We start from the raw sequence: 14,381 nt of genomic DNA on the forward strand, positions 1-14,381 counted from the left end.
CATTGAACTGCCACCGTGGTCCCTGCAGGCTCCTGCCCTGGGGTGGCTCTTGAGGCCCCGGGGAAGAGGGGGTGACTGTGGATCAGTCAGGGGGACCGGCAGACCTGAGGGCAGGTGACAACCCAGAATCCATATCCTCAGGCCTGGACCTCTGGGGTGGGTGAGGAGGGTGACACAGGATGGGGACACGGAGGTGACACAGAGGGCAGAAGGGCGCCACCCACCCAGCCACAAAGCCTCAGTGTGGGGAGCCATGGGGGCCGCTGGCCCCGGGCACACCATCGGCCGATCCAGCATTAATTAGCCACCAACTGCATCCCTGTCCTGGGCCGCAGGCTGGCCAGGGAGAGCGCAGGCCCACAGGGGAGAGGGCAGGCTGACAGGGGAGGGCGCAGGCCGACAGGGGAGAGCGCAGGCCGACAGGGGAGAGCACAGGCTGACAGGGGAGAGGACAGGCCCACAGGGGAGAGCGCAGGCCCACAGGGGAGAGCGCAGGCCGACAGGGGAGAGCGCAGGCCAGAAGCGGAGAGCGTAGAAAACCAACAGCCCTGGCTCATGGCAGCTCTGGCTCACAGGGAGCAGGCCGGCAGCTCTGGCTCACGGGGAGCAGGCCAGGAGCCCTGCTGCTGGCCAGGTCCACCCAAAACGAAGAGGCACAGGAAGGCTCCACACCGCTAGTCTGGGAGTTCTAGACCACCTTGAGATTCTGAGAATGTACTGAGAGGGGGAAGAAGGAGAGAAGAGAAAGGGAGGAAGGAGGGAGCGGACAGAAGCAGATAGGAAGGAGGGAGGGAAAGACAGGAAGAAAAGAGGGAGTAAGGAAAGGAAGGAGGGAGGAAAGGATGAAGGGAAAGACAGAAGTGGGAGGGGGAAGGAGGAGGGAAGGAATGATAGAGGGAGAGGAAATAACGAAAGGAAGGTGGGAGGGAGGGCAGGAGGGAGGAAAGAGGAAGGGAAAGGGGAAGGATACATCCAGGGAAGGAAGGAAGAGAGAGGGAAGGAAGAAAAGCACCAAGAAAGAGAGGAAAAGAGGAAGGAGGGAGGGAGGGAGGAAGGAAGGAAGAGGGAGGGAAAAAGGATGGAAGGAAGGAAGAAGAAGGGAGAGGAGAGGGGAGGGGAGGGGAGGGGAGGGGAGGAGGGGCGGACAGATGAAGGAAGGAATGAAAAGTAAGAAAGGAGAGGGGAAGTAAGGGAGGGAGGAAAGGAGGGAGGGAAAAGAGAGGGAGAGAGCAGGGGAGAGGGAGGGAAGGAAAGCAAGAGGGAAGGGAAGGCCTCTGAGCCGGTTGGCGGTGGGGGGGGGGGGGCATCTGTCTAGCAGGCTGTCAGGCTGGGTTACATTGTTTCTTGTGGTTTGAATTGTTTCCGAATTGCACATTTTCAAAGCTGGCTCGTCTCTGGTGGGGAGCTGCAGTCCCCGGGGCTGCCGGGATGAGGGCCAGGACCCCGGCCCGAGCCTGCCTCTGCCTCCCAGGCCGGACGGAGCGCGGGGGACGCAGAGCCCAACGCGGGAGGACACATTGGCAATCGTGTGCCTGTCTCTCTGAGGATTAAAAACCACATGTACGCCGGGCGTGGCGGTACAAGTCAAGAATCTCAGCACGTGGGAGGTTGAAGCGGGGGAATTGTGAGTTTGAGGCTAGCCTGGGCTACAGAACAGGGCCTTTTCTCAAAACAGGAAGGAAGGGAGGGAAGGAGGGAGGGAGGGAGGGAGGGAGGAAGGAAGGAAGGAAGGAAGGAAGGAAGGAAGGAAGGAAGGAAGGAAGGAAGGAAGGAAGGAAAACCAGAAAAACGAGATGACAGAAACACAGTGCGAGGTGCTGGTGCCCGGGCTGGAGCTGAGGAAAGCCGTCTGACCGGCGAGACTCGGCTTTTCCATCTGTGAGATGGGTCAGACGCGACCCTTCCATTGCTGGCCTGTGGCTGGTGAGAGGGAGGGTCGGCCCAGGGCAGGCACTGGCACAGCGCTCCCCTCGGCCAGGGAACGTGGCCTTTCCCACCTGTCCAGCTGGGCAGGCGGAGGATGTGCGTCCTGGGGCTGGGTGGGGTGTGGGGGATGATCAGGATGCTGGGGGTGGGGGAGGGAGGAAGGCAGCTGAGGCCCAGGGTGCAGATCCAGCGGCCTAGGCCTCAACTCCAGCTCAACTGGACTTCCCAATGCTCAGCGCCCGCCTGCAAAGTAGGGGGGGGGGATTCATGTGCATTCCACGTGCTGGGGCCTTCCCTGGACCTTCTCCTCCTTTGACCCCTCCGGGCACAACCAGGACCGGGGTGTACAGCTACGGGAAGGCTCAGAGGCCTCAGGACGCCGGGCAGAGCAACCGCCCCGCTGGCCCTCAGTGCCGTCCGCCCTGGGACCCTGGGGCCTCCTCCCCTTCACAGGAGCAGAGACGAAGCCCCTCTTCACAGATGCCCCATGCCCGGGCCCCCCTCACTCTGAGAAGAACGCCCTGGCCGGGCCCCAGAGCCATGCCAGTGGAAAGGAAAAACCTTTGCCCTGGGATTGCAACCACATCCAAGGCCATGCCTCAGTTTCCCCAGAGGGAAAGGCCTCCAGCCCCGTAGACTTGATGTTCAAATATCTTGACAGCCACTGGCTGTTCCCCCCCCCCCCCCCCCGCCCCACGCCTCTGCCCCCCAGGCCTCTGCCCCCCAGGCCTCTGCCCCCCAGGCCTCTGCCTGGCCTGTCCGTCCCCAGCCCTGCTTGAGTCTCCCTTCACCCCTGCTCTCTCTCCCCACCCACAGCCGTGGCCGCATTCTCGGTGCCTACACCCCCTCCCTCCACGCCTCATCCCACACCGGGCGCCGGCCTCTCCCCTGGTGTCACAACAGCAGCTGGGCCGGTCTGTCCACCTGCACCCATCCATCCTGGCCATCTGCCCAGTCATGTAAGCCAAAAGTCCTTCGTGGGCCCACACACACGCTTTCTCTCACTGTGCACAGAAAGCCGGCAGCAGCCGCCCCTGGAGCATCTATCAGCCCCAGCCCCTCCCCCTCCCCATCGCCACACTCACCCCTGCTCAGGCCTCCCTCATCCCTGCACCACCTGCCACAAGACCTTTGCACATGCTGGCCCCCGCTTGGAGCATGTACGTGTGCACACACTCACACACACGCGCACACGCACACCCCCCCTCCCTCCTGGCTTCTCTCACACCTTCGCCAAACCCTCAAACACTACTGAGTCACCCAGGCCTCCACGGGCCACGCTCGCGCCCCTCCCAACCTACAGGATTTCGGTCTCGCCCGCCATGTTCTTCTATGTTATGGCACCTGTGCTTGCCCCTGGTCTGGGCTTCCTCCCCCGGAGTGCGAGGTTCCCGTCTGTGTTGTTAACACAAATATCCCCAGTGCCTGCCCGGACCTGGCACCGCGCAGGTGTCAGGAAGTGATAAGACTGACGGCCCAAAGGAAAGAAACAGAGCCAGCAAGGGTCCGGCATCTGCTGTCCCCTTCCACGTGCGAAGCGCGGGAAGCGGGCCTCGCCTTCCTCTGCCCCCCCTTCAGATAACCGACCATGCACATGGGCGGGGCCTGGCCGCTTCCTCCCGCCCCCTCCTCCGGGGTGGGTGGCCCAGTGAGACTCGTGAAGCCCTGAGATCTGCTATCTGCAGCCGCTGCCAGGCTTGGAGCCCGGGGAGCTCCCGAAGCCCAGAGAGGCACGGGACTCAGGACCGGGGCAGAGCCACCCTGCATCTGCAGAAGATGGGAGATGTCCAGCCAGCGTTGGGAGATGTCCAGCCAGCGTTGGGGGCTGGGGTTTGTGCCTGGGATCCCCGCCCCCCAAACAGGGAAGGTCTACAGTATGGCCGGGAGTTCCCAAAGGCCGAGCCTCAGCACCCCACCCCTACCCCCAGCTCCACGGCTCGGTGAGGGAGAAGCATCACAGATGCCCAGGCTGGGGTTCCGGGTGCCCTGCCGTCCCCGGGGGCCTGGCTCCGGCCCTCCCGCCATCCCCCGGGGGCCTGGCTCCGGTCCTCCCGCCATCCCCCGGGGCCTGGCTCCGGCCCTCCCGGACTCCCAGGACAGGGGCCAGACCCAAACCCCAGCATGGAAGAGGAGCTTTAGCGATGCTCTTTTCACATAGGGAAGAAGTCAAACTGTCCATGTTTGCTGACCACGAGATCTTCTATCTAAAAGACCTGAGAGATTCCACCCTTCCCCAGCTCCTAGACCTGAGAGGTTCCACCTCCCACCCCAGCTCCTAGAGCTGATCAACAACCTTGGCAAAGCAGCAGAATACAAGATTAACCCACAGAGATCAGCAGCCTTTCTGTATACAAGGTACAAGCAGAGAGGGAAATCACGGAAACATTGGCATTCGCCTCAGAAAAAAATGAAAATATTTAGGAATAAACCTAACCAAGGAAGCAAAAGACCTCTACAGTGGAAATTATAAAAAGAAATAGAAGACACCAGGAAATGGAAAGACTTTCATGTTCATGGATAGGTAGACTTCATATTGTGGAAACAGCCACACCACCAAAGGTGACTTGTAAACAAAATCCCAATGAGATAGAGAGATGGAGAAAATAATCCAAAAATTCATATGGAACAACAAAAATCCTGGAATAGCCAAAGCAATTCTAGACCCCTTCCCTCCAAAATGTAATGCTGGTGGTATCACAATCCCAGACCCCAAGCTGTACTACAGAGCTACAGTAACAAAAACAGCTTGGTATTGACACAAAACAGACCAGAAGATCAATGGAATAGACTAGAAGTCCCAGAAATAAAGCCATATACCTGATTATTTGATATTTGACAAGGGAGCCTGTTTGTCACCACGCACCAGTACCACCTCAAAGTAGATCAAAGATGTCAACATCAGATCTGGAACTTTGAAACTACTGCAAGATGGAGTAGGAGAAACATTAGAACTCATAGGTATAGGTAGGAACTTTTTTGAAGAGTCCCGAGTACCCAAAAATAGGAGAGAGACTTGACAAATGGGATTACATTAAGATAAAAAACAGTTTCTGTACAGCAAAGGACACAGTCACTAAGCTATCCAACAGACGGGGGAAAATCCTCACCAGCAGTTCATCTGACAAAGGCCTAACGTCCAAAATACACAAGGAGCTCAAAAAACTAACACCTCCCCAAACTAACAAACCAATCAATAATTAGGCAAAGGAATTAAGGAGAGACTTCTCAGAAGAAGCAAGAATGGCAAATGGACACACAAGGAAATGCTCAACATCTCTGGCCATAAAGGAAATGCAAATCAAAACAACTCTGAGATTCCAGCTCACCCCAGTTAGATTAGCCAACATCAAGAATTCAAACAAACGCTGGTGGAGACGTGGGGAGCACTGTTGCCAGGAGTGTGAACTAGTATAACCACTCTGGACAGCAGTCTGGAGGTTCCTCCAAGAACGAAACAGACCTTCCTCTGACCCAGCCAAACCACTGTGGGCATCTACCCTGATCCTTACAAGTCAGGATACAGTAAAACACTCACACATCCAGATGCCCTACAACAGATGAGTGGATCAATAAAATGTGGTACCTACACACAACGGAATGTTACTCATCCATTAGAAAGAGTAAGATGATGTCATCTGCAGGGAAATGGATGGATCTAGAACAAATCATGCTAAGTGAGGTCAGCCAAGCTCAGAGAGACAAAAGACGAATGTTTTCCCCCATCAGTGGAAGCTCGATCTAAAATAGAACTGGACATGATAAGCTATGCAGGCTCTAGGCATTCATGCACACAGTCCAACTAAAGGAGGCAACCCTTCGGGAGGAACACAAAGGCGTAACAAGTCTGAGCATTGAAATGCTACGTATCAAAACCTATTCCAGGAGATGGAAACGTGGGTTTTTTGGTTGCCAGTGGTAGTTCCTCACAGGGGACCTCGCAGGGGACCTCGCCCCTTCCCTCCACTCACTGACCCGGCCTGGGGGCAGGATTGGCTTGTGGCCCTGGGAGGAAGCGGCCTGTGCCCCACATCACAGAAGACAAGCAAGGCCTGACGTGACTAAGGTGAGCGGAGCTGTGACAGGGTCCAGCCTGGGAGATAAGCAGGCAGCACAGGGCAGCACCGCGGATGCCAGGCAGGGGTGAGGGTGGAGGGCAGTGTTGTGTCAACACTGCCTTTCTCAAGTGCTCCGTGATAAGAGAGAATGCCCTTGCCTTTGGTAAAGACACGCTGAAGAAATGGGGCAGAGGAGCTGGCCGTGACTGGTCACGTCTGCAACTCGCAGCGACTTGGGAGGTAGAGATGGAGGGTGGGGATCACAGTTACTGACTGATAATGGGCTGGGCACGGTGGTGGCAGTGGCCCATGCCTGGCGTCCCAGTACAAATGTGAGATGTTGAAAACAAGACCCTAACGAAAGTAATTAGTGTTGGACCAGGGGCTCAAGTGCCAGAGTGCTTGCCTAGCAAGTACGAGGTCCTGAGTTAAAACCCCAGTAATGTCAAATAAGTGAACAAATAGATAAATAAGGCAAAGGAAAAAAATCTACAGTAATAGTTGCTGGGTTATGAAAAATATATTTAAGTATGTATGTGTATGGACAGATGATAGATGGATGGATGATGGATGGATGGATGGATGGATAGATGAATGGATGGATGGATGGTGGATGGATGAATGGATGGATGAATGGATGGATGGATGAGGAATGGATGGATGATGGATAGGTGAATGGATGGATGGATAATGGATGGATGGATGAATGGATGGATGGGTGAACGGATGGATGGATGGATGAGGAATGGATGGATGATGGATGTGTGAATGGATGGATGGATAATGGATGGATGGATGGATGGATGGGTGATGGATGGATGGATGATGGATGGGTGAATGGATGGATGGATGGGTGATGGATGGATGGATGATGGATGGGTGAATGGATGGATGGATGGATGATGGATAGGTGAACGGATGGATGGATGAATGGATGGATGGATGGATGAATGGATGGATAGATAAATGGATGATGGATGGGTGAATGGATGGATGGATGAGAAGAAAGGAAGGAGTTATAGGAAGAACACTTAAGCAAACAGGAGGTGTATCTAGGATACATGGGAGTTTTTGGTACTCTTTTCACAATTACCTTTAAATTGAGAAGCCATGTCCAAAAAATCCCATAATCCCCCGTGGCCCAATCCGAATACCTCAGATTTCCTGTCCTGTGCCTGGTTCCGAGCTCCTCCAGTGCTGGGGACCTCGCGAGCGACAACCCTTTTCTACTGGCGAGTGCCTTGGGTCACGTCCGAGGGGCTCTGCCCACTCATGATGGGGCTAGCCTCCAGAACCTTCTCACCCCAACACACGGCCTACAGGAACAGCCAGGACGCCGGAGATTCAACTCCATAGACTCTTGGGCAAGATTTGGAGATTTGGGGTTCCCATAAGAGGAGCTGGAGGGCGGTACACCCCTGCCCGGTCCCTCCGTGCTGTGCCTTGCCCCGGGCTGCTCCCAGCCGAATCCTGGAGCAAATGGCCAAGTCCGGAGAGGGGGCATGGGTGAAGCAGGGGTAAAGTGGGGGGGGCAGACTCCTCCTTAAGTTGAGCCCGCACCTTGTAGGTCTATGTGAACGGTGGTTAGCATCGGGACCGGACGCTGCATTGTCAGATGCTTGGTTGGCAAGCACAGGAAATCAACCACACCCCAAGGGAAGCAGGGGTGGCACCCGGTCCCCCAAAGTCCCCGGGGGGGCACGTGCCATGTGACTGGGCTGCAGCTGGCTTGGGATCAGCCCAGCAGAGATGGGGAGATGCTGTACCAGCCCCCCAGCCGGAAGGGACACATGCCATCCAGAAGGACATGGACAGGCCCAGGAGCCCTCGTCCACCCCACGCAGCCACCAAGAGTGGTGGGCCAGAGATGCGCTTACTAAGCGGCCATTGTGCTAGGTGGGAAGGGGAGAACGTTCCAGAATCTGTGGGATGACCTGGGGACTAAGGGATCGAAACAAACTGGAGGGATGAGCTGGGGCTGCCAGCCACGCAGGCTTGGCCCTCCCCCAGCCCCGGCGGGTCTGGTCCTTGTGGGAGCTGCGGGCGGGCATGTGCCAACACATCGCACCCAGCCCCATCTAGATAAGGCACCAGCTCACCAGCCGCACCTCCTCAGAAACTCGCAGAGCTGGTCCTCCGCCCTGCAGCTGAAAGTGGACTGTCTCCTCCCTGGCCCCCGGGGACCAGAGGCCATGAAGTCATGTAAGGGGTTCAGCGAACCCCACTGGATGTTCCCTGTGCCATCCCTGCCCAGGCCACAAAGCTGGAGGCGGCAGGCTCTCCCACCACCCACGACGCCCACGTGTGGGACTGATACCCCGAGGCGTGCAGGGGCCTGTGAGCCCCACCGGGGCCCCTGACCCGTCCATGCCCCGCGGGAGCCCGGCGGAGGTGGACAGCCATGCTGCAATCAGGCCAAGGGCGAGGCCAGCTCCGGAATTCTCCAGACACCTGCACTGTTTGCCCGGTGCCTACGCGCTTGCCTAACGTCGATTTCAAAAACTAAGGAATGAAAAATAAAGATAACACACAACCTAACGATAAAACAAACTCCTTCTGTCCATCTGGACCTTCCGCAAATGCTCAACTCCTGTCTTCTGGGGACCAGCCCACGCTTAGCCTTTGATAGAAATCTCCAGAATGAAGAAACCTATGGGATCTGGAAGTAGCCGCCCTCGCGCGCGCGCGCACACACAGTGTGAGGTGGAGAGCCTGTTTCTCTCCAGCAGCCTGGGCCTCTGAACGATGAGATCTGTTTCCCCCAGGCTTGCAGGGCCTGCCCCAGAAACACGGCTGCGAGGTCACACGAGAAACCAGCCCTTGAGCCGGGTGCTGTGGCTCAGGCCTTTAATCCCAGCCACTGAGGAGTTAGCAATCAGGAGGATTGAGGTACCAGCTGGCTCAGGGAGGGAAGGAAGCAAAAAAAGGAAGAAGACCCTACCTGAAAAATGACTGAAAGCAAATGGGGGCTGCTGCGTGTGGCTCCAGTGGGAGAGCACCTGCCCAGGAAGTGCAAGGCACTGAGTTCAAAGCCCAGTACCATAGGGAGGGAGAAAGACAGGGAGGGAGAGAGTAAGAGAGGGAGGAGGAGAGGAGAGGGAGAGGGAGGAGAGAGGAAGAAAGGGGGGGGGAGAAAAGAAAGGGAGGGGGAGGAGGAGGAAGGAGGGGGAGGGAAGGAAGAAAAGTGGAAGTTCAGCCCCCCTCCAGCAGGTGGCACAGACTGCCTTCCTACCCTTCCCCAGGCAGGAAGAGGGCAGAGCGACTCCCCTCCCCGGGAGCTGCGTCCCAAGGTCCCATGCGAGGCTGGGCCTCACAAGCACCCCAGGGGGACCAGGCAGCAGCACCTGGTGGAGAGGGCCTGCGGAAGCGGGTCAGGTCAGGGGAGGGGGGACTCCCCTCCCCCCCCCCCCCCCCCCCCCACCGCCCGGAAGCAGAGGCCCAGAGCTGAGAACAACCACCGCAGACAGAAGCCAGGTTTACAAAGAAACCCAGCAAGAAAGCATTTGCGCAGGGGAGAAGAGGGGCGGACGGACGGCGTCTGGGCGTGGGCGCTGCCCCACAGAGGCCAGGGGACAGGCCCGGGAGGCCGGTGTGGGCCCCAGCAGGGGCGGGCTCTGAGTCAGGCGGGGCGGGGCATGCAGGTGCACCCAGCCTCTTCTACTCTGGCTAGGAGGCCAACTGGGTTTATTCAGCAGCCAGGCAGCCGACGGCACCGGACGGGCAAGCCAGCGGCAGCATGCTGTGTACCCTGCTTCTCCTGCCCGGCCTCCTGGGGGCCATGGCCGGGCCCATCTCTGTCCCCCAGGAGTGTGCCAAGGGCTCCCAGGTGTGGTGTCAGGACCTGCAGGCTGCGGTGAGGTGCGGGGCGGTGGCGCACTGCCAAACGGCGGTCTGGAGCAAGCCCACCACCAGATCCCTGGCCTGCACCGTGTGCCAGGATGTGGTGACGGCAGCCGGCAACGGGCTGAACCCCAATGCCACGGAGTCGGACGTCCTGGCGTCCGTGATGAAGACCTGTGCCTGGCTGTCGGGCCAGGAGTCCGCAGCCCGCTGCCAGGGGATGGTGGACACGCACGGCCCGGTGGTGCTGCGCATGCTCGCCAGGGGCCGGGGCGGCGCGGCGGCGCCGGTCTGCTCCTCCCTCACCCTGTGCGAGCCTCTGCAGCGGAAGCTGGCCGCCCCGGGGGCGCCGCTGACCCGGGAGGCCGCGTCCGAAGTGGTGGCCCCGTTCATGGCAAAGGGGGCCCTTGGCTTCTACCCCCCGCCGATGCCCGGCGCTGCCGCCGCCGCCGTGTGTGCAGACTGCGTCCGGCTCATCTCCCGGCTCCAGGCTACGCTGGGATCCAACGTGACCTTGGCGGAGGCCAGCGTCGTCCAGGGACAGTGCGCCCCCCTGGGACCCGGCCTGAGAGCTCTCTGCCAGAACTACCTCAGCCAGCTGCTGGCCCCCGCTGAGCAGACGCTCCAGCTCCTCGCCCCGAGGGACATCTGCGGGCAGGGCGGCTTCTGTGAGGACAGGCCGGGCCCCGCCTCGCAGCCGGCGCGGGTGGCCGCGGTGGACGGGGTCCCCTCCTTGGAGCTGGCGCTGCCGGCCAAGAACGAGATGCAGATGACGTCCGGCCTGACCTGTGATGTGTGCCTGGACGTGATCCAACAGGTGGACCGCTGGCTCATGACCAACAGCACGGAGGCCATCATCAGCCACGCCCTGGAGCGCGTGTGTTCCTTCATGCCGGCGTCCATGGTCCAGCAGTGCGTCACGCTGGTGGACACCTACAGCCCCTCTCTGGTGGAGCTGGTGACCAGAGTGACGCCCGAGAAGGTGTGCACGGCCCTCCGCCTGTGCAGCAGCCCCAGGCAGGCGCGGTCTCTGGCGGCCGCCCCGGACGCGGCGCCCTCGCTGCTGCTGGACGAAGAGAACCAGGGCAGCTTCTGCGCCACCTGCAAGAACGTGCTGGGCGTCTCCTCGCAGAACCTGGACCGCAGGGCCACCAAGCGGGACATCCTGAGCGCCTTCAAGGGCGGCTGCAGCATCCTGCCCCTGCCCTACCTCACCCAGTGCAACCACTTCGTCATCCAGTACCAGCCCGTGCTCATCGAGAGCCTCAAGTTCCTCATGGACCCCACTGCCGTGTGCAAGAAGATCGGGGCCTGCCACGGCTCCCGGACCCCGCTCCTGGGCTCCGACCAGTGCGTGCTGGGCCCCAGCTTCTGGTGTAAGACGGAGGAGGCGGCCGAGATGTGCGATGCCCTGCAGCACTGCCGGCGCTTCGTGTGGAAGGTGGCGCACCCCCACAGCGAGGGCCAGCCGTGACCGGGACCCTGCGGCCGGCCGGGGCGTCCTGCGTTCCCCCGGGGCCCTCAGAGGTGGGTACCGTCCCCAGCCCCGTGCCATAGCTGGGGGAGAGTGGCTTCTCTCCTTCTCTCCTCGGGAGCTCTATCTGCACCTCTGTCACTCGGCCCTGCCCGTACCAATGCCCCCAAAAGACTAGAAATGCACCCCGCCTGCCCAGGCCAGGGCTGCAGGGGGAGGGGAGAGGCCAGGGCCTTGGGCCACAGCTCACCCTGGGGGCTCCCGGGGGCGGGGGGAGTCTGGGCTTTGGCCACAGTCCCAGAGGGGTGCTTAGACTTTAGAGGCCTCACTACGCGGGACCCTGTCCTCTTACTCTCTCTGCCGCCCCAGTGCTGAGTCAAAGTGTCAGCACGCACCCCAAATCAGGAGCGGAAAATGTGTGGGCTCGAGCCTGGGAGGCAGCGTTGGAGAAGTCCTCCGTGGGCATGGCCTGTGGCCCTGCCGTGGGGCACGCCCCCCTCCAAGGCCGCTTTCTGATTGGTGGATGGAGCGCTCTGCTGGGCCCCCCCATACACCCAGCAGGGGTGGTGGGGCACACAGGGCGTCCGGCTGTGTGGTAATTGTATAAAGCACAAACACTCTCCCGACTGTGCCGGCTGTGTTTATTGTCACAGAAGGCTGTGGCTCCAAGGGTGCGCCATCCCCCCCCCAGGCCTTCTGTTGGGGTTCTCACCCCCCACCTCCAAAGAGAAGGCTGCCCTGGGCCACGAGCCTGCGCCCCACGCTGTGTACAGGCCCAGCACACACCCCCCCCCCCCGCCTCGTCCTCAGGCCCAGCATAGAGCCGGCGCCGGGCCCACACACCGGGGGACACACACGGGCCACGTTCACACCTGCCACTGTGGGAGGATGCTGGGGGACGCTGGGGCCCAGGGGGGGACCCCAGAACCAGCAGAGCCAGCCAACCAGGGAGCCAGCCCGCCCGGCAGCTGCAGGGTCACTTGGGCTGAAAGAGCTGCTAGCCGATGAGCAGGCACGGTCCCCCAGAGGTGCCAGAGGAGAGGATGAGGGAAGATGGAAGCATAGGCCAGGAAAGGGGGGGGTGATGGGGGGGAGGGAGGGAGAAGACAGAAGAGAAGACGAGGGGAGGGGAGGACTGGGGTGACCCCATCTTCCATTCTGATGGTGGGAACCCTCAAGCTGCCCTCAGGGGAGCTCTCGCTGGGCAGGGCCCTTGCAGAGCTGGACAGGGTCCCCCTTGGTCAGCAAGGCCAGAGGCAGCCCAGGCTCTCTACCTGGCTCGGGGCAGCCAGCCCCAGGATCCCACAACCTCCCTGAGCGTGGAACAGGAGTGGCAACCGCTCCCGGGACACTCTCCCCCCTCCCCCCCTTCGGGGAACTCTCCCCCCTCCCAAGGACTCTCCCCCCTCCCCCCTCCCGGGAACTCTCCCCCTCCCAAAAATTTTCACTGTAAGATGGATCCCCCTCCCCCAACTCCCCCTATAGAACAGGGCCTGGCCTGGCCTGGGCCTCCCTCAGCTCCAGCTCTGGGCTGCAGCCAAATGCAGCAGCAGCGGAGGGGGGAGGGGGTTCGCACAAGAGGTTGTTTCTGGGGGAAACGTGGATGTCCCAGAAGCCATGGGGCCTGGAAACATGTGCAGGAGCACACTGCTCCTCAGCCCTTCCCTCTCTCTGGACACCCAGGCTCAGGGCCCAACCCCTCAGGCCTGGACCAAACCCCTCTGGGCCTCAGTTTCCCTTCTGGAATCAGAAGAGGAAGGGCTAGATGGGGGCACATGCCCTCATACCCCAGCGCCCTGCAGCGCAAACCATAGCACAATGTAGGCTCTCCCTGCTCCTGGACCCAGCCTGCCGCTGCGCCCTTCTCTGCAGGACCCCAGGCTATGCCAGCGCCGGTCCTCAAAGCTGACACTCCAGGAAGGCCCTAGGAAGTGTTGAGGATGGGCTGGGCCCTCCCCTCCCCCTCCCTCCTCCCTCCCTCCTCCCTCCCTTCCCCATCTCCCGCCTACCTCCCCCTTTCCCACTGTGGAATGTTGGGCATGGCCCTCCTGTTCCCCCCAAAGCCTGCACCAAGCCAGGCAAGAACCAGAAACACTGGCAGGTGGCCCGGGAGCCCACGCAGCACACAGCACGCAGCACTCAGCCATTTGTTCAGGCCAGTGGGCGGGGTTGCAAAATACAGACACCCAGCCCAGCCGGTCCTTCGGGTGCCATTCCCAACACACAGGGAAGAAGGCCAGAGAGGAGGAGGGGACCTCCGCCCCTGGCAGGAGCCCAGACCCCATACCCAGGGTCCTGTGCAGATGGGGCAGCCCCCGGGGAGGTGGTCAAGGCCACCAGCCAGCCCTGAGGACTCTGGAGCCGGCAGAGGCCACGTGGCTGTCAGGGCACCAGGACGGACCCCCGTGGGCCCCGCGGCCTGAGGAACTCACCGGGCTTTGCTGCTGTGTCTGTGGTGACAGCGTGGGGTGGGTGGTGGGGGAGGATGGACGGAGCCCTCAAATGCAGAGCACCCACCGCGGTGCCGGGCACCCCAAGATCCTTCTGTGCAAAGCCGTGGCCAGCGCAGGGGCTCTGGGCTGCGGAGCTGCGCGGGTGCCCTGGCCGGGGGCTCAGCTAGCAGAAGGCCTCACCCCTGCACCACAAGGAGGTGCGGGTTAGAAACGGGGGGGGGGGGGGACACAGCCCAAGGCCGGGTGAGGCTGAGCTGGGCAGACAGTCGCCAGCAGCTGAAAGACGCCGGCAGCGGGGGGAGCAGCTCAGAGGGGCAGGGCACCTCCGTCCTTCCTGCCCAGGACGTGCCAGGTCCCGAGGGCTTTCTGCAGGCACAGGCAGGACTTCCAGAATCCTGCAACCAGCAATGCAGGGCCAGCGCCCTCCACCTGCGCTTCACTCACGGCCCTGCAAAGTGTGAGCAGCCAGGCTGGTGGGGGGGGAGCAGGGGGAGCGGTTAAGGTCCATTTGTCCTGCCAGGCCAGCGGTGTCCTGCCCAGTGGCTGTCCCCAGACCCAGCCAGCCCCGTGGGACTCTGGGCGCTCCCTCACGGGTACCGTGCGGGCCTGGAACGGCTCACCCCGCACCCCACG

General features: G+C 60.8%; 2 protein-coding genes across 2 annotated transcripts in view; one reads left to right on the forward strand and one right to left on the reverse strand.

Annotated features, from left to right (window-relative positions):
- LOC122099759 (VPS10 domain-containing receptor SorCS2-like) overlaps nt 1–14,381 on the reverse strand; it is a gene marked incomplete at its 3' end in the record, with an annotated part of 197,048 nt that overhangs the window by 70,599 nt on the left and 112,068 nt on the right. The window lies entirely within an intron of this gene.
- Nucleotides 9,692–11,467, forward strand: Psapl1 (prosaposin like 1). The gene has a single exon (XM_042670294.1). It carries the CDS (start codon nt 9,718–9,720, stop codon nt 11,293–11,295), a length of 1,578 nt encoding a protein of 525 aa, XP_042526228.1. The 5' UTR covers nt 9,692–9,717; the 3' UTR covers nt 11,296–11,467.

The sequence above is a fragment of the Dipodomys spectabilis genome, unplaced genomic scaffold, assembly GCF_019054845.1.
Source record: "Dipodomys spectabilis isolate Male_0828 unplaced genomic scaffold, ASM1905484v1 ptg000532l, whole genome shotgun sequence".
NCBI lineage: Eukaryota > Metazoa > Chordata > Mammalia > Rodentia > Heteromyidae > Dipodomys > Dipodomys spectabilis.

Coding starts and splice junctions, on each gene's coding strand:
- Psapl1 (XM_042670294.1), top strand. CDS start 9,718: ATGCTGTGTACCCTGCTTCTCCTGCCCGGCCTCCTGGGGGCCATGGCC.